This window comes from Puma concolor, chromosome C1 (assembly GCF_028749965.1).
Source record: "Puma concolor isolate L17-30 chromosome C1, mPumCon1.1.hap2, whole genome shotgun sequence".
NCBI lineage: Eukaryota > Metazoa > Chordata > Mammalia > Carnivora > Felidae > Puma > Puma concolor.
Window position 1 is genome coordinate 6,752,338 of NC_141674.1, and position 26,733 is coordinate 6,779,070.

At 61.9% G+C, this 26,733-nt stretch overlaps 1 protein-coding gene across 2 annotated transcripts; it reads left to right on the plus strand.

Moving 5' to 3' along the window:
• The first annotated feature begins 557 nt into the window (after positions 1–557).
• Positions 558–26,733, plus strand: TMEM201 (transmembrane protein 201). Of its 2 annotated transcripts, XR_015254457.1 has the most exons (12): positions 558–804; positions 7,890–8,010; positions 8,498–8,692; positions 9,884–10,060; positions 11,781–12,130; positions 12,725–12,928; positions 18,243–18,475; positions 22,894–22,965; positions 23,515–23,814; positions 24,642–24,779; positions 25,686–25,893; positions 26,195–26,262. XR_015254457.1 is itself a non-coding variant. In XM_086715610.1 (11 exons), the coding sequence occupies exons 1-11, from the start codon at positions 692–694 to the stop codon at positions 26,290–26,292; spliced, it is 2,001 nt and encodes a 666-aa protein (XP_086571736.1). In that variant the 5' UTR covers positions 558–691; the 3' UTR covers positions 26,293–26,733. The 2 variants fall into 2 exon arrangements, 1 of the variants encoding a protein (XP_086571736.1); XM_086715610.1 differs by lacking the exon at positions 25,686–25,893 and having other exon boundaries at positions 26,195–26,733.

Here is a 26,733-nt window from a genome sequence, read left to right on the forward strand (position 1 = left end):
TCTCCGATTCCCTACAAGCATACACATATTCTAGGGGGTTCTTAATTCAAACGTTGCTATTAGCGAAATCAACGTGCATGTCCCATTTTCTAGAACACTATCCTCCCTCCAGGCCAACGACACCCATGGACATGACCTACCCAAGCAGGGCTATCCTGTGATTTGTTCGCCCTCGTCCCTATGGGTGCATGTTCATGTTTCCATAAGCTAATTTTTTTGTCCAGCGGAGTGGCTTAAAGAGCGGCAACTTAGGGCAAAACAGCTCTGCAAGACAGCCGGGCTGGGCCACGCGTTGGGAAGACCACACCGGCGGGAGAAACGACACGCAGTCTGTGGCCCCAGGCGCTAAGGTTGGCGGACTTTGCCAGAGGCGGCGTGCGCGGCGGGAAAGGAGGAAGGCGGGGCTGCCGGGCGCCGTGCCGCCTCCCACCTCCCGCCGCTTGGGGGCGCGCGCAGGCTGGCGCCTCGGCTTCCGCCGGCGCCCCGCCCCCCGGTCTCGCCCCGAGCTCCGATTGGCTGCGCGGCGGGAGCGCGCCGAGTCAGGGGGCGGGCCCGCGCCGGCTACAAAGCGGCGAAGGTCACGGCGCGAGCAGGCGCGCGCCGCCGCCCCGCGTCCCGCCTGCGGCCCGCGGCCATCGGCCCCCCCACCCAGCGGCCCACGGCCCGCCGCCCGCAGCCCGCGCGGGGAGCCATGGAGGGAGTGAGCGCGCTTCTGGCCCGTTGCCCCACGGCCGGCCTGGCCGGCGGCCTGGGGGTCACGGCGTGCGCCGCGGCCGGCGTGCTGCTCTACCGGATCGCGCGGAGGTGAGTGCGCGCGGCCCACGCGGCCTCGACCCGCCGCCCGCCGCCCGCCCCGGCCGGCTCCGGGGCCGCACGGCGCCTCCCTACCCGCGAGGCCGCGGCGTGGGGGTGGGGGCCCGGCCCGTGTGCCCCCGCGCGGAGACCCGTTCTGCGCGCTTGCGTCCCCGGGGTGGGGGCCGGGTTTGGAATCTGGGGTCGGGAAGCGGCCGGGGTGGAGGGGTGGGCCCGGGGGATCCCAGGAATGCGGGGCGGACGACGACAGCCAGCGCGTGGGTTACAAACTTCCTCCCCCACGGAGACGCGTGCCTGCCGAGCCGCGCGATCTGCAGGGCCGCCCCACGCCCACCTCGGCGCCCGACACCCGCGGGAGATTCCAGCGGAGATCGGACTGCGCGGTTTTCCACCTTCAGCCCAGCTCCCTGCTCCTCGGGCGCGCTTTGGGGTGGCAGGGCACTAGCCGGCACTTTCTGGTCTGCATACGCGGTCTCAGGCGTTGTTCTGATTTCACGGGGGCCCGGTCAGAGTCACAACCCCTTGCTCTCTCTAGAGAAGGAAGCTGAGGGACAAAAGAGCTAAATTGCCACTAATTAGAAGAGCCACTGTGTGAACCGAAGCCTGGCCCTGGAGCCTGTATTCCTAACCCCTGGGCGATACTGCCCCCAAGAGCTGGAAAGCCTGATGATACTCTTAAATGGGCTGGGGCTGCTGCTGTGCTGAGCTGGTTCGATAGTTGCCCCAGCCCTTGGCAGGGCTCAGAGATCATGCTGACCCCCATATTCAGAGCTGGCCTCTCTGATGGGGCCCCCAAGATCAGGGATTAAAAAGCTTAGTGGCCTCCTGCTTCGGCAGGGCCTCAGGAGCAGCCCAGCTGTTTCCCCATCTGATCTAGGCTCTCAGAGGACGGGGGGGTGGGGGGGGGGAAGGTGGGGTTGTGCGAACGTTCTGGGGACAGAATGGGATCTGCAAGGGACCTGCAGAGCTCGGTTATGAGGTGAGAGAAGAGAAGGAACTTGCCTGCGGTCATGTAGCAAGCGGCTAGAGCTGGGATTTGAACCTGGGCAGTCTGGCTGTTCTTCCTTAATCACCGCTATGTACTGCTTCTCACCCAAGGGAGAGAGAAGTGAGGGTGACTGAGTCACAGGCTTCCTGGAGGAGGAAGGGTAGGAGGGACATCAGCTGCATCTGCAGGATGAGCCAGACTGGCAGGCCGAGGAGGGGGTGGCCTCCCAGGGGAAGATAGCTGGGATTGAAGGAGCTCCCAAGGGGGCCTCTGACACCCCACGTCTCCCAGTGTCCCAGTCGCTGCGCAGTTTCTGGAAGCGCGGCCAGCGGGTTCAGAGTGGTCATTTTATGCAAGGGAGCTGAAGTGCAGAGGCAGGTGGCCATTTGCTCTGCTTCCCAGGGCATGTGGACAGCAGAGCAGAGGCCAGGGCCCGGTTTGTCTCTGGGACGCCGCTGCCTCCCAGTTACGCTGGGATGGGGCGAGTTGCGCTAAGGATCAGGGCCTGGGCCAAGCTTCAGTTGTGTTCCATGTGGCTGAATTTTGACTGGGTTTGCTCAGTGTCCCTCGAGCTGCTATGATTGTTCTCAGGGGTGCTGTCTCCCCGCCCGGGCCGGCAGCCACGGCTTTTCCTCCCTGGGAGTCTGGAGACTTGGTGCATTGCTGGCCAGGCTGGTTCCGAGGGGAGCCCCGAGGGTACCTGGAAGGCCTTTCACTCCAGCAGCACGACACCAGGGTGTCACCGTGTGGCATCGGGACCTCTTGGTTGGGCTGAGAAGGACCAGACCTTTCCCAGGATGCTCTGAGATTTTCAGAAAGCATTGGCTTTTGTCTGGGCGTCATAAATTGGCCACTGTCACGATTCACAGGCAAGACCAGGCTTGCAGAGACTGAGCCCTTCTCCCTCCGGCAGGGAGAACGCTGTGACTGGGGAGCGTTGGCTTTGGCCGCACCATGGGTTTTGAATGACCCTCGGGAGGTCATGTGAGAGTTGTTTCTGGAAAGTGACTTGGCCAGGTGGGTGTTTGTGGGCTCAGCAGTGGCGGAGATGACAGAGGGATATAGAGGGAAGACTGCCCCCCCCCCAAGCCTGGGGGAGAGGCCAGTTCCCTCCCCAAAGGGCTGCAGCCCTCCCAACGCCGCAGTCTTTCCCAGATTATCGTCAGTAACTCACTGCTGACGACCCGCGGAGGCACCTGCACACTGCTACCTCGAGAAACCCATTCTCCAGATGAGGAAACCAGGGCTTGGAGGAGTTGGGCTCCTGTCCTCCAGTGCCCGACTGTTAAACAGCAGATCCAAAGGGGCGCCTGGGTGGCTCAGTTGGTTAAGTGTCCGACTCAGCCCCACATCGAGCTCTGCGCTGATGGCCTTGAGCCTGCTTGGGATTCTCCGTCTCCCTCTCTCTTTGCCTCTCCCCACTTTCGCCCTCTCTCTCCCTCTCTCTCTCTTTCCCTCTCTCTCCAAGTAAATAAATAAACTTAAAAATATTAAAAAACAAACAACAACAAAAGGCAGCAGATCCACTCTAGCCTTTCAGCTCCTAACCAGGCCCCACACTCGCCGAGCACATGCGGGAGGCCAGCACTGTCAGCGTGGGGTGGGAGCCCGACTTACACTTCCTTGGGCTTGCTGGCCCTGCCTCCACGTGGTCATGATGGCTCCTGGGGCCTCCCCCACCCCAGACCCCCCACCTCTGGACTCTGGGGCTCAGCATTGTGTCCAGGGTCCATCTCGTGCCAGCTCCTGCCTGCTCAGGGCCTCAGGGGCCTCCCCTCCCGTGGTGTTTATTGCATTGTCCACTGGTGTTTGGAGACCGAAGAGAGCGGCCTCCTGGGTTAAGTAGCAGAGCCTCTTCCTGGCCTCCAGAGTCCCCATTTCCCGCCCGCCTCTGGCCACCCTCATGGAACCGCATGCCGGCTGCGGGGCCCCGCTCCCTGGAACCCCGCCGGGTGTCCCCTCCCCCTCTGGGCCTAGCAGTCCCGACTGTTTGAATGCCGCCTGCTCACTTTGCCCTGCTGACCATTCTTTAGGATGATGGCAAATGCTCTGCTTGTCGGCCTTTCCTGTGACATCTGTCACCAGCTGCCCCACGAAGTTGCTGTTCTTGTCCTCTTGTCCAGATCAGAAGTGGAAAGCTGTGCCTGTTTCTGGCTCTCAGACACCTAGCATGTGCTCCGTAATCACAGGTTGCGCCGAGGGGAAGGAGGGCAGTCGTCCGTCTCCAGGCCAGGTCTCCCCTGGGAGAGGTGGACCTGGGGGCTGTCTTGTGTCACAGGACTGCCGTGGATCTCCCTGAGGTTTGCCTTGAGGCTGGGTGTGAGGCCTTGGAGGCCCCGGGCGACACCAAGTTGCCTTTTTTTTTTTAAGTTTATTTATTTTGAGAGAGAGCGAGCGTGAGTAGAGAAGGGGCAGAGAGAGGGGGAGAGAGAATCCCTCTGTGCTGACGGCAGAGCTCGAAGTCACAAACTGTGAGATCGTGACCTGAGCCTAGATCACGAGTCAGACACTTAACCACCCGAGCCACCCAGGCGCTCTGACACCAAGTAGCTTTTCGGCGCTGCTGGTGCCGCAGCCCAGGAGACACCTGCTCGGTGGGCAGGGTCACGTGTGTTGTCCATTCAAGGCACAGAGGAGCAGGTGAGGAGCCTCCTGGGGGTCCAGCAAGGACCCCCTCACCTGTGAGGCTGTCCTGGGCTGTCCTCTTGGGGCCCTTCGAGAGGCTAACCTCCTGGTTCCTGAGGGAACCATCCTGACTCTCCTAGAGACGGTCTTCCAGACCCCACCCAGCTGATGCACGGTGCCCAGAGTCAGAAGCTATATATATGCCAGGCCCCTCCTGGGAGGCTGGGTACTTCTTACGGCCTGGTGGGAACATTGACACGACAGTCTTCCCCAGACTCGAAACCCCCTCGGATAGGGATTAAGCCCCATCCCTGTGTCTCCTCCATGCGGCACCGTGCTGGGCTCACAGCAGGCGCCCGGGACCTAAAGCTGCATCCCTCCGATGGCGGGCTCCCTCCTACAGCAGACACCCCTGCCCCCATCTGTAGGAGATGGCAGGATGCCCGGGCATGAGCTTTGTTTTAACTAAATGCGCGTCGGGGCTGATGGGGCAATACCGTGGTCGGGGTGGGGTGTGTTTGGGACCTGCGGAGGGGTGGGTCCAGAGCATGTAGCTGCCCCTTTCCCCTCCCAAGGGGCCCACCCTGCTCCTGGCCGCTTCGGGTCTCCTCTGGCTCCAGCAGGGCCCGGGAGCTCAGCATGTGGGCGGCAGAAGCTGGGTGAACCCTTCCAGATCCTCCTGGCCACCCACCTGCTGGGGCCCAACCTTCCCCCCAAGGCCGCCTGGCCAGGGACCGTCTCAGTCTTGCCTGTGTCACAGGGATGTGCCGTCTTGTTACCTCAGAACTCCTCCCCGGCTCAGAGTGGTGCGTCCGAGAACCTCCCTGGACTGGGGGTTGGTGGCTGGGGGAGAAGCGGTTTGGAGATTTTATGAAGGGACCTGGGGGGACCTCCTGAGCAAGAGCAGGACCAGCGCTAAGCTGGCTCAGAACAGACCCCACCCTCCCGTGTCAGGCCTGGTACAGGTAGAGGTGGAGGTGGGCGCAGCCCAGGTCGGGTCTCACACGTGGAGCCCGAGGAGAGGCGTCGCTGGTGGGGGAGCCAACTCGGGCCCGGCGTCCGAGCGCTCGCTGGCCTGTCCGCCGCTCCAGGCCCCGGACCCTTTCAGGGCTGGCTGCGCAGGAACTGTGGGGGAGGACTCGGTGGCCCGTGGACCCCCTCCTACCCCCCCACCCTCATCGCCACCCTGGACAGGGATTACCACGGGCTAAGAGTGACAAGCTAGAGCCACTGGCCCCCGGGACCAGAGCTAATCCCCTGCCTCCCCTTCCTGCCACCCGCTTCCAGGCCAGGCTCGTTTCCTGAGCAACAGGGCTGGAGGTTCAGAGTGGAAATGATGGCTTCCTGGGGCAGGAGGGGCTCCGGGGGCTCCCTGGGCCCAGAGCCACAGGTCCTGATGGCCTGCATGGGTTCCTGGGGCCTGCGTCTTTATCTCCTGCCCAGTTCTCTTTATTCTCAGACCTCCAGCTCCTCTGCTTGGCTTCTCTCCAGAGGCTGAGTGTGTCGTGGAGGGATGTCGAGGAGGCCCGTGGTGAGAATGGAGGGAGCTGGGGGTCAGGTGAGAGGTTTCTCACCCTGCATCGTCACTCACTGGGACGTGCCCCCCCCCCGCGCTATGACAAAGAGGCCTGTAAAGCAGGTGCAGATCACAAAGAGAAAGCCAGAGTGCCAGCATCCAGGCAGAGCGGGTCTCCCCGCCTCTCACCTTGCCTGGCGCCGCCTTCCACTGCTCTTAGCATGGAGCCCAGGGACGCCGTCAGCTTGCCTTGTGCCAAGCAGCTGCCGGGCTCAGCACTTTCCTAAACTCCCTGGTTTACCCTCTCAGCAGCCTCCCTTCGGGGCAAGGCTTATCATTATCTCCATTGGCCAGATAAAGAAGTGGACGGTCCGGGAGGCAGATGTCTTTCCGCAGAAGGCCACACCACAAAACCGTGACCGCAGTGCCACACTGCCCACTGCTGCCGTGGCCAGGCTTTGCTCTGGCCTCTTGCTGTTGACAAGATGCGGCGGTCCCTGGTCCCTCATGAGGGCTTTGGCCTGAGCAGGGGCAGGGAGAATGCCAATGTGGTTGCTGGGGGTGATCCAGGGTGCCCTCTGTGGACCCTGGATGCATATCCTCCTCTCCCCCCTCCCCTTCTCACCATAACTACCACTTACTGGGCATTTAGACTGGCATTACTTCCGATCCTTGACATGCTCTTGTGCCCGGTTGGCAGGTGGTTAAGACTGAGGCCCGGACAACCCTCATAACCTGCCCGTGCTCAGTGGGGGGTGATGGAGGGGCACGGCCAGGAGGCAGCTGCGGTGTCAGGAGCTTCCTTTGAGGCCCCCGACAGGCCCGGGGACAGGAGGGTGACAGAGCTGGCCCTTTGCATCGCACAGCACCTTTACGTGTCTCGTGTCAGTGGATGGTTATAACACATGGACGCACAGGTTCTGTGACCGCTCGCGTTTTGCAGGGGCAGGCCAGGCTGGGAGAGGAGGAGCCTCCTGGGGCTCACATCTAGAAGCTGGCAGAGCCAGGACTCCTGGGGTCGTGCAGCACGTGTGGTGCGGCTGCCCAGTACATTAGGGGCCCAGGCAGCGCCCCAGATCTGGAGGTGGCCTCTGGGGGACGACAAGGGGGATTAGGAGACATGAGGCCGGGACCCCAGGGCTCAAGCAATTGCCACCCATCGCCTGCATTGTTTCTAGATCCCTGGGACTGGAGGCGTTTGTTGGGCAGTTGCTGTACTCCCCCCTTCCCTCCCCCTCACCCCACCCTGCAGCCAGTGAGGTGGGTGGAGGGGCCCAGAGCACAGATCCCCCAGTGTCTGGGCCGGGATTATCCTACAGCCCCCACCTGTCACCACATGTGTGGCCAACGAGGGCCACTGTGGATTGCCTGCCCTATCCCTCCAGCAGAGAGGGTTGGCTCCAGTCTGAGCAGCTGTCCCTAGTCCCCGCCCCTCAGCCTCCTTGACCTTACCCTCTTGGGGTTTTTTTTCATCTTTGGAGCACAGGAGGCTCCTGCCTTCTGCAAACTCCCTGAGGAGCACTGTTTGCACAGCCCAGGGACAGGCTCAGGAGGTCTGCGGGCCTTGGGAGGGCGGTCCTCGAGCCTGGTCACTCTCGGCCCTGTGGCCTGGTAGGTTCTGGTCCGCGTTGCCCCCATGCCTGAGCCCCAGGATACCAGGGGCTGGTGGCACGGTATCTGGTGCGTCTTCAGCTGTCCCCCGGCGCTGGGAGGGAGGAGGCCAGGCTTCGCCTGGAGGCCTGAGGAGACGCTGTCCCCGCCTCGGCCTCCTTGCAGGTCCTTGTGGCCAGCACTCAACCTGCAGCCCAGCCCCTCGCCTCGTCACTTCTCCCGGCTGCGGCGTCTTCAGCTCCGGGTCCCCCGTCCTGCTTCCCCATGCTTTCTCTGGTCCCCATAGCACGGGTGGCGGCGCCCTCCCGGCTGACCCCACCGTGTCCTCGTCCACAGGATGAAGCCGACGCACACCATCGTCAACTGCTGGTTCTGCAACCAGGACACGGTGGTGCCGTACGGGAACCGCAACTGCTGGGACTGTCCGCACTGCGAGCAGTACAACGGCTTCCAGGAGGTACGGCTGGGTGGGGCCGGCGGGGCCGGGGGCCCAGGCAGCTTGTCCAGTGTCCCTGCCACGAGAAGCAGCGGATCAGGGTTCAGACCGAGATGTTTCCGGCTCTGAGGCCCATCCACCGCTTTGCCTTACACCAGGGGTCGGCGGGCTTTCTGCAGAGGCCGGATCGTGTTTTCAGTTTTGCGGGCTGTCCTTGCAGCGGCCCTGCTCTGCCAGGTGGTGCAGACCTGAAAACTCGATTCACAAACACGGGCGGCCGGCCCACGGCAGGATTCCGAGGGAGGGGGCAGGCCGCACTCGCGGCGTCTTGCCTGTCGGGCTCCCCGTGAAGCTGCTTTAAAAGAAAGTCTTCCGCCGCTGCTTGTAAAGAAAGGGGGTGTTTGGGATCCGCCGCCACTTCCCCCGGGGTGTTGCCGGACGTGGCATCCGTGGCGGCTCTCCTGAGTCTCTCTCCCCGCTGCTGACTCGGGTCCCCTCCCACCCCCAGAACGGCGACTACAACAAGCCGATCCCCGCCCAGTACCTGGAGCACCTGAACCACGTGGTGAGCAGCGTGCCGGGGCCCCGCCCCCCCGCGCAGCCGCAGCAGTGGGTGAGCAGCCAGGTGCTGCTGTGCCGCAGGTGCAGCCACCACCAGACCACCAAGATCAAGCAGCTGGCCGCCTTCGCACCGCGTGACGAGGTGAGGTGGGCACGAGGCGGGGCCCCGGCCCCCCTCCCCCTCCCCCTGCCGCACCGGCCCCACGTTCCGGGTGTGTTATTTCTTCCGTCCCCGTTGGAACACACCTCTCGCCCTCCCTCCGTCTCGCGGTTGCTGCTGTCCTGGGGCTCCAAGCCCGGGACGTCATTGTAGAAACCCCAGTGCCTGCCAGAGGGGCGTGTCCCAGGGCAGGGGGAGGTTGGGTCCTTGGGCGCCCCACGCGGGCCCTCTTGGACCAGTCCTGTCCGCGTCCCTGAGTCCGTCTTGTCCACTGGCCGGGCAGGCAGTTTGCCCTGCAGTTCCGGGGAGAGGAAGATAGGGGAGCAGCCTGGTGTTAAGAGTTCGCCCCCCACCAGGCCTCGCCCGCCCCGGGGGTCCCCTGACCGCAGGAGAAGAGCCCGGCTGAGGCCCAGAGACTGTGGCTTTCCCATGATCCCACTGGGAGGGGAGGAGGCAGGGGGAGACCGGGAACCTGCATAAAGAAGGGAAGGCATGTGCAGTTTGGCAAGCAGAGAAGCTTTTGTGGCACATTCAGTCCCAGCCAGAGATCAGACCGATAACTCTCCTGGTCACTGCAGACTGAAATGTTCGGCTCCCCTGGCAACAGGGAAGGAGAGGTGTGTTGCTGCCTCTCTGGGAGAAGGGGGTGTGGGACTCGAATCTTCTGAAATATTCCTGGAGCCCAAAGAACCCTTCAGCTCCCACTGAAGCCCTTGGTTCTCTAGTGTTTTCTGGACCCTTGGTCTTAAGCGCACGGGCAGGCCTCTGCCTCCATCTAAGTAGCGTCCACCCAGAGCTGGGTTCTCCCTTGGCTCACCTGCCCTGCTGGAGCTCTTGGGACCCGGGAGCGGAACCTGAAGCAGGGACCGCATCCCGAGCTCCTGGCCTCCAGGTGCATCCTGTGCGGCAACAGGACTCGGCTAGAGTGGCTCCTGTCACCTCTGGGCCCCTGCCGTGTGTCGGCTTCTGGGCCAGGCCTCACTCCCCGTGGCCAACATCGCCGCAGGCAGTAGGAGGCCATCGGTCCTGTTGGGCACGGAGGAAGCGGGTTGTGAGTGGGCACGACTTATTCGTGGTCACCGCCCTTGTAAGCGAACCCAGATCTGACCTGCTCGACACGAGCACCCCCAGGGGCCCCCCCAGGACCCTGAGCCTCTGTCGTCCCCCCCGCAGGGCAGGTATGACGAGGAGATCGAGGTGTATCGGCACCACCTGGAGCAGATGTACAAGCTGTGCCGGCCCTGCCAGGCGGCCGTCGAGTACTACATCAAGCACCAGAACCGCCAGCTGCGTGCCCTGCTGCTCAGCCACCAGTTCAAGCGCCGGGAAGCCGACCAGACCCACACGCAGGTTGGAGCAAGGCACCCCACGGGGCGTTTGGGGAGTCACGGCCCTTGGTTTTGTGCAGGAAACCCCTGCTGGGGGGCTGAGCAGCTCTTCAGAGCCGAGACCCTTTTCCTGGAGGCAGTAGCCTTCCCCCGGGACCCCTTTCCCAGCTGTTCGCAGGCCCCTTCGTGCCACTGGCCTGAGCAGGTATCCCAAGAAGAGTGGGTCTGTGTTGTAATACGCACATATGGTTTTTCAAATTTTTTATTTAAAATGTTTTTTTTTCCAACGTTTATTTATTTTTGGGACAGAGAGAGACAGAGCATGAACGGGGGAGGGGCAGAGAGAGAGGGTGACACAGAATCGGAAACAGGCTCCAGGCTCTGAGCCATCAGCCCAGAGCCCGACGCGGGGCTCGAACTCACGGACCGCGAGATCGTGACCTGGCTGAAGTCGGACGCTTAACCGACTGCGCCACCCAGGTGCCCCTCAAATTTTTTAATGTTTGTTTATTTTTGAGAGAGAGACAGACAGAGCATGAGTGGGGAGGGGCAGAGAGAGAGGGAGACACAGAATCTGAATCAGGCTCCAGGCTCCGAGCTGTCAGCACAGGGCCCGAGGCGGGGCTCGAACCCACAGACACGAGATCATGACTGAGCCAGAGTTAGAAGCTTAACCAACTGGGCCACCCAGATGCCCCAATACATGTGTATTTGTGCGCTTGGGCCAGGGGTTGTGAGGGTCCTATCGGACCCAGGCACTTCCCCGACACAGGCACGCGCTCCCCCCAGCACCCTTCGTGGTGGATACCCCCTGAGGCCCTGTGACTCCCATCTACAGCTGTGGAAGCCAGACTCGGAGTTCAAGAACTTGCAGAGGGCTGGGCGCCAAGACTACCAGGTCAAAACCTTTTTAATTATCGCTATACTTGGTTAATGGAATGTTCTGGTTTAAAAAACCTGAGGTAGTATGCTTCAAATTCTGTGTCTCCCTTGCTCTCTGCCCCTCCCCCACTCGTGTTCTGTCTCTCAAAAATAAACAAAACGTTAAAAAAATTTCAAAAAGCCTGAGGTAGTAGCAAGTGGGTTTAGAAGTAAAAACCATCCCCTGCCAGAGACGTTCCTGCCCAGATGTGCTCTGTGTCCAACTGGCATGTGGTTTCCAGTCTGAGTGCCAGGTCCCTGACCGCGAGGCCATACCACCGGCCCGCACAGCCGGTTTTGCACAGCAGGACACTGACCTTCAGCTTCCCCCCTCACCACAGTGTTCCTAGACCAAACAGCTCGTTTTTTGTGTTTTTTTGACTGGGTTTTTTTAACTTCAGTTTGGCCGGAGTTCTCTGTTTATTGCAATTCCACTGAAAATCACAATAGGAATTTCTGATGAGAACCTGATGAAATGATTAAAAAACTTACTTGACTTGAAAGAAACCTGATCACCCTACCACCTAAAGGGTTTCTCTGAAGAACGTGATAGAGCAGTCCCTGCCGGCCGGGGTGACTTCCCCAGCGGGTGAAGGCCAAGAAAGGAGGCAGATGAGTGGAACCCAGCAGGAAACCTAGAGACCAAGCTGGGATTACGTAAGGGTTTAAGGCGTGAGGAAGGCGCCGCCTCTGACCATCAGGAACCAGGTGGACTCTTCGGCGGGCGCTTGGGGGCGCTGGCCAGGCCCTCGTGCAGAGTGGGCACCGGGAATGGCTGTCGGTGGCTCTGGCCACCCCTCCGACCGGTCTTTCTCCCTCAGAGCTTCTCCTCCTCGGCGAAGGCCCCGGTCCAGGTCATTGTGCTCCGCGCCCTCGCCTTCCTGGCCTGCACCTTCCTGCTGACCATCGCGTTCTATGGCACCAGCAACCCCTTCGCCCCAGAGGCCACCCTGCCCCCGGCCCTGCCACCTGGTGGCAACGGCTCGGCCACCCCTGACAACGGCACTGCCCCCGGGGTCGACAGCTGGCAGCAGCTGCTGGGTCTGCTGCCCGAGCACGCGGCAGAGAAGCTGCGGGAGGCCTGGGCCTTCGGGCAGAGCCACCAGATGGGCGTCGTGGCCCTGGGCCTGCTCACCTGCCTGCTGGCCATGCTGCTGGCCGGCCGCATCAGGTGCGTGTGGGGCCGCGCAGGGCCGGGACTCGGTGGGAGGAAACGCGCTCGGGTTGAAGCCGAGAGGCTCTGCTGGGCACACGGCCACACGCTAGGCTCCGCGGTGTGGCCGGAGCCAGACACGGTCTCTCTTCCCCGGCAGCTGGGAGTCTGAGGGGCGAGAGGAAGACAAGTGGCCTGCCTGAGAGGGAGTGGTGGCACCCAGAGCCAGCCTGCCCCTCACCGCTGTGCACTTGGGCCTCGTGGCATGCTTTCATCCCCCTCGGGTGATGACAGTCACCTGCCTCTGCGGTCGTCGGCGGTCCGGGTGGGGCCCTTGTGCCCCCTGTGCGGTTGCAGACCCTGTAATGAGCGGCTTCCGTGTTGGCTCAGTGGCTCTGAGGGAGGTTCGGTTGTATAGACTGGGAGGAACTGAGCTGCTCAGCCGTGCAGCGTGGAGGTGTTGGAAGTGGGAGTCCGAGGCTCCCCGCTCTCCTCTTGGCGCCGGACTCTGTCCTCCGAGCCGGGTTGGGGGGGGGAATGGACACAGGAGGGAGGGGGGGTTCTTGTCCTGCTGCTGGGGGCCCTCACCGCCGCCCCCACTCTGCCCCGCAGGCTCCGCAGGATCGACGCCTTCTCCACCTGCCTGTGGGCCCTGCTGCTGGGGCTGCACCTGGCGGAGCAGTACCTACAGGCCGCCTCGCCCGGCTGGCTGGAGACGCTCAAGTTCAGCACCACATCCCTGTGCTGCCTGGTGGGCTTCACGGCAGCCGTGGCCACAAGGAAGGCGACAGGCACGCGGAGGTTCCGGCCCCGAAGGTCAGAGAAGCAGCAGTGACTGCGGGGGGGAGGACAGATGGACGGACGGGCCCAGAGCAGGGCCCCTGTGACTTGCGTCTTTGTCACCTGCCTCACTCTTGCCCCCGCCCAGCCTAGAGCCCCCCCCCCCCCCCCGTGCTTTCCAGCACCAGCAAGCCACCCTCCCCGCCCACTCCCCAAGTGCCCTAGAGCCACCCACCACTGCCGCACCTCTCTGGCCAAAGAGCCCATCGCTGCCCCCAGACTGGGACACGGGTGGCCCACGCGACCTGCCTCTGACCGGGGGCCTTGGCTGGCAGTGCAAAGAGGCCACGCCCCGGTCCTGAGCGGGTGGTGGGGGTCAGGTCCCTGCTGCCTGCTGCTCCTCTCACTTTGCCCCATCTCAGGGGCTGGTGACGGTGGCTGCGGGCTGGGCCCTTGCCGTGTGGCCTGACTACTCGGGCTGCTGGGCGTGGGCGGGTGCTGTTGAGCAGGGGCCAGAGCAGAGCCCCCCACCCTGTCTCCACGTCACTTCCCCGGTCTGTCCTTTCGGTCCTGCCCATTGTCCAGCCAGCCCTCACGGAGCCGGGGACCCAAGAGGACACAGGGCTCGCCGCCGCCGCCCCTCCACCCCCCCAGGATTCATAGCTCAGTTCCTCCTCCAAGACCTTCCTGAGACCCATTGTCCCTCAGCCTCCTGCCCTGGGAACAGAGAACACAGTTCTTGGGTCCAGACTGGCCACGGGTGTGTGGGGCGAGGCTCTCCTCGCAGTGGGCCGTAGAGAGGCCCACTGGCCCTGTGGTCAGCAAGCGTCTTAGCAGCCAGGCGGTGGGGGTTTCGCCCAGCTGGGGTTCTGAGCAGTCTTACTCGTCTGTGATTTGGGCACTGCTGGGGGCCAGACGGAACCAGGGCACGCATGGGCCGCTCCCTCTTCCGAGACGCGCCTGGCTGTCCCCTGAAAAGGCAGGACTGCAGGGGCTGGGGTGAGGCCTCCTGAGCCAAGGCTGCCCTCGCTGGCTGGCGGTGGAGACCCGAGTGCCCTCGGCCTGCTCCCCCACCCCGTGCCTGGTACGTCCCGTCTCCTCCTCTCGCCCCCGCGGGATGCCTGGGGAAAGTTCTCGCTCCTTATGGGCAGCACAGGGCAGGGGCCCAAGAGCGACACACATGGCAGCAGGTCATTTGTCACCTTGTCCCTCTCTGGCCTGTCACCACCCTCCTGACCCCTGGAGCCCCTCGTGGAGGGTGCCGGGCCTCCTGCCTTGTGCTTCCCTGTGAGGCACTTTTCCTTTCTGTGGGTCAGGCGGGAGGGTAGGGACAGTGCTGACCCAGAGTCACCGCTCCAGGGGAACAGGGCTGCTACTCAGTAGCTGTGTGGTCCCGGCCAGGCCCCTGCTCTTCCCAGTCTCCGGTTACCATCTGTGAAATGGAAGGTGGGCCTCTCTCCAGGGTCTTTGAATGCTGACCTTGATGTGGATACGTGCGGAGGAAGCACTTAGCCCGGGGCACTGTCTCTGAGTGTCCGTCCGTCCCCCCCCCCCCCCCCCACCTGCGCTGGCAGCAGGCGGCCCAAGGCTGTCTCCATCCAGGCATTCTGCCCTCTGCTGACCCCACATTGGGCCCCAGATCCCTCCAGGGCCGGGGTGCCCTGCCACTCGTCACTCTGAGTATAAGTCTCCCTCCAGGAGTGACCCCGTGCTCTCCCCTTTACAACACATCAGAGCCCGGGGAGGACAGAGGCAGATTCCTGTGCGTGTGAGGGTCACACTCGGCAAGGGGCCACCAGCTAACAGCCCGACGGGCCCCTCATGGGGCCTGAGCCCCACCGTCATGGTCCTCGTGTTCCTGGGGCCCTAAGAAGCCAGCCCACACCACTCATGCCCAGCCTGGCATCCGGATGGGTCTGGAGCGGCCCCCTTAGCCGTGTGGCCTCAGTCAGTGCCCTGCCTGGCTGGGCTCTGCTTGTTCTCTGTAGAGGGCGAGGCGCTAGGTGACTGGCAGAGCCTGCTGGGCTGGGGCGGTGGGGGGGACTGCCCGTCCGCCTGTCCCTTCTCCCCCAGTCAGCCTGCCTGAGGGGGGAGAGGAGGCGGCAGGTACCGGGCGGACAACTGCTGGTCTGATGGCAGAGCCGCCCTCTTGTGTGGATCCCCTGTTCTCAAGGAAACTGATGGCGTGATGCTAATTACTGCTTTTCTTGGCGTTGAGTAGAAGCAGGACATCTGTGTGTATGTGTGTATTTAAGTTAAATTATTTATAATAACCATAACCGGCTCTCGTGCTGGCCAGGAGCCCCTGCCGAGCAGATGTCTCTCCTGCCCTCTCCGGGGACGGAAAGACGCCCTCGTGAGCCGAGCCTCGTAGGAGGGAGGCTTCCTGCGCTTTTTAGAGTTTTGTGTGACTTTTTAAAATTACGTGTCTGTCCTTTAAAGTTCATGACCTGGAGCATATTCCCAGCGCCTTCTGATGTTACTGGCAACAGCTGAGGAAGTGCAGGCATCACTGGGATCATGGCTTATTAACTGGAAGTGTGTTGCCCCTACCGAGGACCTCTGTCCCCTCCACTGGGGACGACTGTCAGACCGCCTGGGGTCGGGGTGACCGTCTCCAAGACGCGAGGGAGGCCCCCCCTGGCTGTCCTCTCCCTCGGCGTCCGGGGTCCCCGCCACGGGCTGAGCCACCGCCTCGACGCACCTGCCCGGGAGGAGCCCGTGTGTCTTCTGTCCGTGACTGTTGCGCAGTGTCTTGCCCTCTGGTCGTGTAGTAGAACCGTGGACGATTGGCCGGTGACGCTTGCTGTAACCGTAACTCCTGGCCGTAGATGTCTTGTTTTTCATGCTGTATTTTCAATAAATGCCTCCGGGACTCTGCTTTTACCGGCGGCCGTCAGGTACCATGTCTTTTTTGTTTTTTCTTTCACGTTCCTTCAGAGGTTTCTGTGCCGGGGGCAGGGGACGCGGGGGTACAGGCATGCCCACGGGGGGTCAGATTTGGATGCTGGCGCCGTGGGCATCGGGCGGCTCCGGGCCTGGCTGCCCTCACGTGCCCTGCTGGGTCGTCTTTTCCTCCGTCTCAATAAACTGCTACGTAAAATGTAGTTCTCTCTCTCCTTCTGCTCCCGACTCGCACGTGGATTGGGTCGAAAAAGACCAGACAGCCCCCTCAGTGTCAGATGGGACACGGTACAGCCTCCTGACCTGTCCTGGAACCCGTCTATCCCAGTGGACGTAGATTCGGACTCAGGGCTGAGTGCCTCTCTGAGACGGGGTGCGTGGGTGCAGGGTGGTCGGGGTGGGGGAGGGAGGAGGGGGCCTTGCCAGAGGAAGCTTCGATACTTGTGAGCTTTCCGAAGCCTGGCAGAGATTGGGCTCTTTTACGGGAGGTTCCCAGGGACCGTCCGCCACAGAGCCACGATGGGAGCTCGCTTGGCACTTTATGAGGATCGCTGGTTGACTGATGTCACTGCGTGTCACGGCAAGAGGGGTCAGACCAAAGAACTGTCTGCTGCTCGGTGCCAACATTCTTAGTGGGATCAGAGATTGGGAACAGCACCTGTGCCAGATGGATGAGAGACTGAGCTTTAAGCACTGGGGTGGCAGCCCCAGGTGTGAGCAGGATCTGGGAAAAGCAGGGAAGAGCCGGAAAGACGCTGGAAGCCTCTCCTGGGCACAGCTGACCACTTCTGGACCCCGCAGCCCACCTTGGAGCCTCTCCCCTCACTCGCTGGTTACCGGGGGTGGGTGGTGGGGGCGGGTGCAGGAAGCCCAGCGCAGGGTCCTACTGCCTGCCCGACGGGCACTGGCGAGCCCTGCCCCCGTTGCATCCTCTGGGAGGTGCAGGCCCCGGCAGGGGACGGCTTCACACGTGATCAGAGCAAGTTGGCCAACGGTCCCAGGGCATCTTCAGTGAGTTCAGTGTCCCTTCCTCCCCCAGCTAATCCCCGAGGTGGTGGCGCCATTTTGCCATACGGTGTCACTGCTCTACAAATGATGACACAAAATCCTGTTCTCTGTTAAGAGGCAGACTCTATCCCAGCTGTTGTGGGGGTGGGGAGGGAGGTGTCAGACAGGCTTGGGCAGGACAAAGTCAGCACGTGGAGTGCGGGCACGTCCAGCCTGGGGTTGTCCAGACCCTTCTGGTGATTGGCTTGATGAGTTCCTGCCTCGGTTTCCCCATGTCCCCCAAATGCAGGGCCCCGCCCTTGGTTCTGACATCCAGGTAGTCTCCTGGTGCTCCCGGAAGGCATGAAAAGGTCCCATGATTCTCTAGGAGGGCAGCAGCAGACCCCACACTTGCCTCGTAGTAAGGGGTGTTTAAGGGGGTGGGGGTGAGAAGTAGCGAGCAAGTCAGTGGAGTGGAGTGTGGCTGACAGCGCCCTGAGAGTGTGGTCGTGATGGGCCCAGGGCGGGTCCCTTAGGCCCCCGGCTCTGCTGCAGGGCCTGAGCCAGCCTGCCCCTCCATCGGCACATTGTCCATGGCCCCAATTGTCCCTTGGCACTGAGGTAAGGCTGGACCTCCCCCAGCTCCGTCCAGACGGCAGACTAATGTATTAACTGCCTCCGTCCCCCCCTCCCCCCCATAATCGGTTGCCTTAATCAGAAGCATGGTTGACATTCTGGCTTTTGGGGCCACCGGGTCCCATTGTGTGATCTCTCCCATTCTCGAGTTAAAGAGACACTGTCACCTTCCGTCTTTTGGGCAGCCTTGCAATCGCTGACGGGTCTTCTCTAAGCTGGAGTTAGGCTTGCGTCCCGCAAGAGCTCTTCCCCGGGGAGTCCCCAGCCTGGCCGCCCCCACCCCCTCCGCTCCGCAAGGGGCTTTAGAGGAGCGTCCCAGACCAGAGAGCAGCAGTGGGGTTCCCAGAGGCCGGCCCCGGGGAGCAGGGGGCGCCTTGAGCTCAGCCGTCCTGTCAGGAGGCTCTGGGCACGGAGCACAGAGTGGCGAGGGGGAGCCCGAGGTTTGGCCTTTTACTGAGCGCCTGGCACGGGGGTCGGGCGTTCTTGCTTCAAGGCGAAGGGTCGGCATGAGGTTGGCAAGGGCGACAGTGTCACTTTAATCCCGAGACTCGTAGTGGAGCTAGTTTGCTGTGAGGCTGAGTGGGACCCGAGGGGGCATGCCGGGAGGGGTGGGTCACGCTGGCACCTCCCAGCCACCCGCTCCTAATGGCGTGACTGTGGTCGAGCCGCTCCTCCGCTTCAACTAACTCACGCCTCCCTGGGACCCCGACTCCGGCCCCACCTGGCACCAGGGGAGAGGGGACGGGACCTGTGTGGAGGCCGCCTCCAGGGCCTCCCGGGGCTGACCCTCCTCTTCTCTCCCGCGCCCGACGGGCTCCCGCAGGTGTTTCCCGAGAGACTCGGCCGGCCTTTTCCCCACGAGCCCCGGCCTGGCCATGCCCTGCCCGAGCGCCACCGGCCCTTCGCCGTCTCTGTTCATCCCCACGCCGCCCGGCTTCCTGCCGCTCGCCAGCCAGCAGCTGTTCCGCTCGCCTCGACGGGCCTCACCCTCCTCGCTGCCGGGCCGCCTCAGCCGGGCCCTCTCGCTGGGGACCATACCCTCCCTGACTCGGGCAGGTAAGAGGCGCTCCAGCATGGGCAGGCGGGGGACACGGGGGCGCCCGCCGTGCACGGGGTGGGCTGGGGGCGGGAGGTGGATAGAGCTCCTGCTGTAGAGACGGGCGGAGCTGGGGTCAAACCCCAGTGCATCCGCTCAGTGGCTGCCTCCGGTCAAGGGTCTTCACTGCTGTGAGCCTCAGTTGCCCTCAAAGAAAACGAGGGCAGTGGTAGAGTAGAACCTGCCCCGGGGGTGTCTGGGGCAAGTGAGGTGACGCGTGTAAGGTTCCTGGAAGGGCAGTGGGCACCCGGTCGACGTCCACGCACGTTGGGGGCTGTCTCTTCCCACCATTCCTGCTGTTATTGTTGCTGCCGTTGTTCTGAGACCCTGGGGGCTGGAAGATTTGCCCCTAGCCTTTTGGTGTGACCCAGGGGGCCGGGGGTGGCTCGGGTCCGCCGCATTTATCGAGCGCTGGCTGCACGTGGGCTCTGGTGTGGCTGAGACCCACCTGGTCCTTGTCTCAAGACCCTCTGTCTCCTCCTTCACCTTCTCTGGTGGAATCTTCCTGGGAAGTCCGTTGCAAATCAAATCCAGTTTTTCTTTCCTCATCGCCCTCAGCTCTCTGGGAAGCCACTTGGCCAGACTGGGCTTTGCCTCTTCCTCCGGGTGGGTCCTGGGGCCTGGCTCCCAGGGTAGCAGCTTTGGGGGTGGGAAGCCGCCATGAGGAAGTATCCCAGCCTCCAAGAATATGGGCGGCATCTGGGTTAGAGCAGGGTTGGTAGGGGCGCCTGGCTGGCTCAGTCAGTTGAGCGTCCGACTTCTGCTCAGGTCGTGATCTCCCACGGTTCGTGGGTTCGAGCCCCGCGTCGTGCTCTGTGCTCACAGCTCGGAGCCCGGAGCCTGCTTCGGATTCTGTGTCTCCCTGTCTCTCTGCCTCACCCCGGCTCGCACTCTGTCTCTCTCTCTCTCAAAAGTAAACATCGAGGGGCGCCTGGGTGGCGCAGTCGGTTAAGCGTCCGACTTCAGCCAGGTCACGATCTCGCGGTCCGTGAGTTCGAGCCCCGCGTCAGGCTCTGGGCTGATGGCTCGGAGCCTGGAGCCTGTTTCCGATTCTGTGTCTCCCTCTCTCTCTGCCCCTCCCCTGTTCATGCTCTGTCTCTCTCTGTCCCCAAAATAAATAAAAAACGTTGAAAAAAAAAATTAAAAAAAAAAAAGTAAACATCGAAAAACAAAAAAACAAAACAACGGGCTCGGTGACCTGCGGTCAGGGTCTCCTTTGAGCCCCTGGGCAGCTCGGCCAGGTTGGGGGCTCCAGCTCCAGTCAGGTGCCCCTCTGAGCTCCCGTTTCTTACCCCCGTGACTTGCCCAGGGTCCCCCTGCAGCTTGGAGCTGAGCTTTGTGCCTGAGCTCAGGTTCCTGGCCCTGTCACGTGCAGGTCAGCGGCCTCCCGCATAGGGGGTGGGTCGTACCGCAGGAGGAACGGCTCAGATGGTGGGTGGGATCCAAGGTGGGATTGCCCTGAGTCCAGATGCCTGGACTCCAGATAGTTCTGTGTAACCAGACACGAGCTGACTCCTCCTCTGGGAATGGTCATCCAGCAGAGTTCCTGACCCCCTGCCTGTGGCCCTGGAGCTGGTGGGACCTCTGTGGGCTCTTTGTGAACAGCATCTAGGGGTGTGGGGGCGACCGTGGAACTCCCTGGGTGTGGGAACCTGGGAGGCCCAGCAGCTGAGCCCTTCCCCCGGAGTGTTCTCTAGAACTTTCCATCAGGCCTTCAGGTGGGGATGGGGCTAAAGGGGCCCAAGGTGGGGACAGGGGCCCAAGCTCCCAGGACTCTGTGGGACTTGCTGGGTTCAAATCCTGCCAGAGCCCTCTGAGGGCCCTCTTGGGGAGAGAGGTGCCAACTGCAGAGGACAGCAGTCTCGTTTTGCTCTTTATGTAAAGAATTTTTTTTTAATATTTACTTATTTTGAGAGCCAGCGTGAGCAGGGGAGAGGCTGAGAGAGAGGGAGAGGGAGATTCCAAGCAGGCTCCACACTGTCAGCACAGAGAGCCTGACACAGGGCTCGAACTCATGAACCTCGGGATCATGACTTGAGCTGAAATCAAGAGTCAGACGCTTAACCGACTGAGCCACCCAGGCGCCCCTTGGTTTTTGCTCTTTGCAAAAAGGAGGGGCGCCTGGGTGGCTCAGTTGGTTGAGCATCCAACTTTGGCCCAGGTCATGATCTCACGGTTCGTGAGTTCGAGCCCCGCATCAGGCTCTGTGCTGACGTCTCGGAGCCTGGAGCCTGCTTCGGATTCTGTGTCTCTTTCTCTCTCTGACCCTCCCCCATTCACGCTCTGTCTTTCTCTGTCTCAAAAATAAATAAACATTTAAAAAAAAAAAATGAGGGGCGCCTGGGTGGCGCAGTCGGTTAAGCGTCCGACTTCAGCCAGGTCACGATCTCGCGGTCCGTGAGTTCGAGCCCCGCGTCAGGCTCTGGGCTGATGGCTCGGAGCCTGGAGCCTGTTTCCCATTCTGTGTCTCCCTCTCTCTCTGCCCCTCCCCCGTTCATGCTCTGTCTCTCTCTGTCCCAAAAATAAATAAACGTTAAAAAAAAAAAAAATTTAAAAAAAAAAAAAAAATGAAATAACTGGGGCACCTGCTGGCTCAGTCAGTACAGCATGCGACTCTTGATCTCCGTGTCGTGAGTTCAAGCCGCACGTTGAATGTGGAGCCTACTTTAAAAAAAAAAAAAAAAAGACCAGTTAATGTCCACAGGGTGCAAGGCAGGGACCGGACCTCCGAGAGGCACCTTCCTGCTCCTCCTGTTCCCTGTAGAGCAAACGCAGGGTTGAGAAACTGAGGCGTACCACCACCGCCCCTCCCTCTGGAGAAAAGCCCAGCGGCTGCCAGTCTGACGGGGGCAAAATGAGGGGGCTCAGACTTGCCCAGCCGTAAGCCAGGCTTGGTGATAATACACACGTCATGGGGGTGGTTGTGAGCACCTGATGTGGCAGCCAAGTGCCAGGAGCCAACAGCTGGGAGCAGCCAAGCAGGCCCCCAGCCCGTGACCCTGGGAGGGTCTAATATGGACAGCTGAGCCTCCGGGCTGAGGTAGGCATATCAGGGAAGCTTCTAGAACAAAGGCCTCAGCAGACACGACTGCTGGCGTTAGTATGGGATGAGAACACCCGTAACAGCAACGACCAGAGGCTTAGCTCCTCCAAGGTGGCTAAAGGCCATTTTGCTTGTACCCCGAGTTGATAGTAGGATGGCTTTCCTCGTTTCCCCTGAGCAGAGACGTCCTTCTCTGTCCCCGGTGGCTCTTGAGTAGAATGTGGAGAGGGGAGATGCCTGGGGCGTCGGGAGCTGCCCTGCCCTGGGCCCGACACTCCTGGGAGGACTCTCCGTACTCACCCACCAGGACGGCAGAGCTGAGGAGCTTCCATTTCAGACCCCTTGGGAGGGGTGGGTGGCATCCCACCCACCGTGGAGGACCCACGGTCTCCCTGTTGCCCTGTGAGGTGTGAGGCAAGGGGGCTCGGGAGCAGCCCCGCCCCAGGGGCAGCAGGGCAATTCTGTGGACACAGGCTGGTCTTGGAACGTTGAGTGGTCGGAGGGACCCCAGGGTCTCCACTGCCGGGGGCCATTAACGAAGAGCTTCTGCAGCTCCTTGGCTCAGGTAACCAGGAGGCACTGGTGGTCTGGGGCTCAGGCCCTGGGCCAGGTTCTGCTTTCCTGTGTCTCTCTTCCTCGCCCTACTCGCCCCTGCACCTCCCTGATCCAGGCTCATCCCTGCGTCCCTACAGCTCACACCCAGCAAAGAGACTGCTCTCCTAGCATCCATACAACCAGTCCTGGAAAAGACTCTGTGCTTGGGCCACGTGACCACCCTTACCCAGACACATGGGTTGGCCTGAATCTGTGTCCCTGGGCCTTATGGGGGAAGGGGTGGGGGGAAGGGGTAGGCAGCGTGCTGTGACCAAGGGACCCTCAGAGCCCCAAGGGTGGTGGAACAGCAGTTGCTCGTGATGGCACACGGTGGCCGCTGGATCTTTCCACACTCAGCTCTCGGCTAGCGCTGGGGGAACACAGCGTACGTGGGGTGTAGTCTCTGCCCTTGGGGTGCACATGACTGAGGAAGAGCAGCGTGTTCAGTGTTCCCTGAGGGGCAGCGCAGGCCGGCAGGCACAGGGTAGTGGAGGGGCAAGACCCCAGAAAGAGCAGGCTACGGGGGGGGGGGGGGGAGAGGGTGGGTGTCGGTTTCTTTATCCCTGAAACGAGAGGTCTCCAACAGTAGTTCAGGGAGTCTGTTGAGAGCTCGTGTTTTCGAGAAAGTTCGGCCTAAGTGACAAAGGCTGGATGTCAGCAGAACGGCGGCTGGAGAATGGAGAGGGTGGGTGGCTGTCATTACCACGGGCCTGACCTGTCCCCCTTCTGTTTCCTCTCCAGACTCAGGGTATCTGTTCAGTGGGAGCCGCCCACCGTCTCAGGTGTCTCGATCTGGAGAGGTTCCTGTTCCAGGTAAGGAGGACAGGGAAGTGTGGGCCAGGGTTTCCAGAGCATCCTATGGGATGGGACGGCAGCCTGGTTAAACATGAGCTTTGGGGTCCCACGGGGTTCTGTGTTCGAGTCTCAGTCCTGAGCCTCCCAGCTCTGCAGCCCTGGGCAAGTGACCAACAGCCCTGTGCCTCAGTTTCCTCTAGTTTCCTCTTCTGTGAAACGGGCGTGGTGGTTTCTAGGATTAGCTCTAATGCTGTCACCCTTATCAGTGATGACTGATGGAGACCACACTCGGGATTAGCTGAGTTAGCTGACCGAAATTAAGTCAGTGCCCTCGGGGGCGGGGGGACGCGGCTAAGGGTCTGAGATCCTCTCCCTTCCCTCAGCTCCTGGCAGGCTCCCCTCTATCCCCAAGTTTTGGTACAGCCTCATCTTTCCTCTCCGGTTAACAGAGGAAAGGCACCGGGAACCACGCAGCCGTATCAGGGATAACGGTGCCTGTAGCAAACATTCAGCCTTGTTTTCATTCCTACCGTAAGCTGTCGTTTCTGCCGTCCTCCTGCCCTCCAGATTACTTCTCTCTCCTGTCGGGATGCTGTGCCTCGTCCCCACTCCCTTCCCCGGCGCCCTCCGTGGCCGGCTCCGTGGCCTCCAGCTCTGGCTCTCTGCGCCACCGCAGGCCCCTCATCAGCCCGGCCCGGCTCAACCTGAAGGGGCAGAAGCTGCTGCTGTTCCCGTCGCCCCCCGGGGAGGGCCCCAACACCCCCAGCAGCTCAGACGAACCCTCGCCCCACAACGGCAGCCTCTTCCCCATCGAGCCGCCGCACGTCCCACAGAGATCACCGGCGCAGGACACGAAGCTCACTGTGGGTACGAACCGCCCCCCCCCCCCCCGGCCGCCCTCCCAGGAGGTGGGAGAGCCCAGCGGGGCCGTGACGGCGCCTGTGGTCATGTGCGGCGCTGGGACGGCCCTGCAGGCGGCCACACGGGGCCTGTCCTTGCTCTTACTGAGCGTGTGCAGCCACTCTTCCCAAGCTCCAGACGCTCCCGGCCTGGCTTCTTGGTGACCTTGAACGCTCCAGGACATGGCCTTCCGTTGGCTGATTTTATTTTCTTCTTTTGCAATTGACCTTGAGAGTCCTTTGTTCCTTGGGATGGGTCAAAAGCACGTGATACCGTGCTGGGCTGCATCTGTCTGGTCATGGATGTTTTTGTTGTGCTCAAGTGATGCTCTGTAAAGCATCTTTAAATTTTTAAAATTAGGCTTCAGCGTTTAAAATTTTGAGCTTTCACGTTAACATGTGGATTTCCTGTGTCTCTTACAATGTCGGAAGGCCCGGCCACAGCGGGTCTGAACACTGGCCAGACAGGTGGAAGGATGGGTTGAGATCCCAGTCCCAGCCTCTGCCACCCCGTGCCCCGCCCTGTGCCCCCAGAAGCCTCCTTGTGGCCGCCGTCCGCCTGTTGGCGACCGAGTTTGCTGCTGCGCATCTATAACCAGCTCCCTTCACGGCAGCCACGTGGCCGGGATATGAACGAGGACCTGGCCTCCCCTTGCCCGGGGTAGGGCACGTGGGCTGGGACGGGCACGGCTGGCCACATCTGAGGACTGTCCTGGGATTGGAGGTAGAGCCGGCCCACGTCTCTGCCTGGGGGTGAGCCGTGAGCACCCGCTGAGACACCTCTTCTCTCTGCAGACATGAGGTCGATGCCAGAAAGAGGCAGTGCCTGCAGCAGCCGCTCCATCAAGAAGGAGGATGATTCCTCTCAGTCCTCCACCTGCGTGGTGGACACCACCACCCAGGGGTGCGTGGAGGAGGCCGCCGCCTGGAAAGGTCTGTGCTCCGATTGGGAGGGGGCGGGGGACGGGCTGTGGGTCCGCAGCCACGGTCATCTGGTCCGTCTGGGACCCTGAGAGAGAAGGCCCTCCAGGGCCCTCGAGTGACAGAGGGCAACTAAAGAACCCACCCAGCACCTTCTAGGTCCAGCTACCGCCCGGCGTACAACGTGGCCACCCTGGGATCAGGCCCCGTCAGCAGAAGGTCATAGGGAGCTGTTTACGTTTAAGACAAAATTTTTTTTAATTTTTTTTTTAATGTTTTTGTTTATTTTTGAGACAGAGAGAGACAGAGCATGAGACAGAGGAGGGGCAGAGAGAGAGAGAGAGACACAGAATCCAAAGCAGGCTCCAGGCTCCGAGCTGTCAGCTCAGAGCCCGACACAGGGCTCAGACTCATGGACTGTGAGATCGTGACCTGAGCCGAAGTCAGATGCTTAACCGACTGAGCCACCCAGGCGGCCCCCAAAAAATTTTTTTAATTTTTTTTTTTTTTTTTTTTTTTGAGAGAGAGAGACTCAGAGCAGGGGAGGGGCAGAGAGAGAGGGAGACACAGACTCCGAAGCAGGCTCCAGGCTCCGAGCTGGCAGCACAGGGCCCGACGCGGGGCTCGAACTCACGAGCTGTGAGATCATGACCTGAGCCGAAGTCGGACGCTTAACGGACTGAGCCACCCGGATGCCCTGGGAGCGGTTTACATTTACCAGAGTTAACATTGCGTAACAGTAAAGACCTAGGTCCTCGGCTCTTCCAGCCACGTTTCAAGTCCCCATTGCCCTGTGTGGGCAGTGGCTCCTCTGCGCCAGCACAGATATGGGGGGAAGACGCTGGCCAGAGAGCCTGGTGCACCGCGGGGCTAGTGCGGGGGCTGCAGGCACAGCATGAGGTCAAATCCTGGTTCCAGGTAAAGCACCAGGCACGCTGTGAGCACCCAGAGGCCAGCACAACTGCCGGTGTCCCCAGGGGACACGCGTGTGGAGAAGATGGATGGACAGTCACGAGGGGAGTCTTTCTGCAAAGATGGTTCCCTGTCTCTGGAGCCGACAGGAAATGGGTGCTGTCCCCAGAGCACAGACCTGGGGCGGGAACCCCGGTCCGGAAGCCTGGGCGGGGTACTGCTCCTCTAAAGTGTCTCTTTTCTGTCTGTAAAGTGGGGGTCATGCCCCCAGGCCCCCTCATGGGGTACGAATACAGCACACCCAGTCCTCGCCTGGTAGCACGGGCTCAGGAGACGAGGTGCCTTCCGGGAGGCAGGACTTGGCCCACTGACCCTAGATTCAGGGGTCTTTCTGGGCAGGGAGGCTCCTGGGAGCAGGGCCTCGGGCCCCACAGCTGCATTTCCGGTGGGCTGGGCCAGTGGGCTGCTGCACGGGGACCTTTTAACCGGGTCTCTTCGCTCTCTCTCTCTCAAAGGTCGTGTGGGGCCCTCCCTGGTCCGGGGCCTCCTGGCCGTGAGCTTGGCTGCCAACGTTCTCTTCACTTCGGCCTACCTGTACCAGGTCCTGCGCTGACCCGCGGTCCGCGGCCCCCAGCGCCCGGAGGGGCCTGGAGACGCCCAGGTGCACGCTGCTTTCACCACTGCCGGCCTCGGAGCCCCCCTGAGGGGCTCCGCCATCCTCGCCAGGGCCTTTGACCTCGCTGGGCCAGTCCTGCCTTCAGGACCCCTGCACCTCACCTGGCCGACCGCAGGGCTGAGCGTGTCCGTGGGGTCGCTCTCCTCCCTGCCCGTCTCCTTGGCCGAGATCAGTTGTGTTTGGTGCTGACCCTGATCCTGAAGCCAGGGATCCCCGAGGGGCCGTGGGGCCCTGCGGTCCCCTCCCTGCCACCCGGCCCGCCCGGCGGGAGTGCCACTACTGTAGCTACAGCGGGAGCTGGCTGCCTCTGGACCCTGTGCTGCGGGGCTGTGCCCGCATCTCGTACTGTATCTCCCCATCCCTCTGCGGCTGCCTCGG

What these genes read in the sequence shown, in the direction of transcription:
- TMEM201 (XM_086715610.1), top strand. Translation starts at nt 692, where the DNA reads ATGGAGGGAGTGAGCGCGCTTCTGGCCCGTTGCCCCACGGCCGGCCTG. An exon ending in AGTACAACGGCTTCCAGGAG is followed by an intron (nt 8,011 to 8,497) that starts GTACGGCTGGGT and finishes TCCCACCCCCAG; the next exon opens with AACGGCGACTACAACAAGCC. An exon ending in CCTTCGCACCGCGTGACGAG is followed by an intron (nt 8,693 to 9,883) that starts GTGAGGTGGGCA and finishes TCCCCCCCGCAG; the next exon opens with GGCAGGTATGACGAGGAGAT.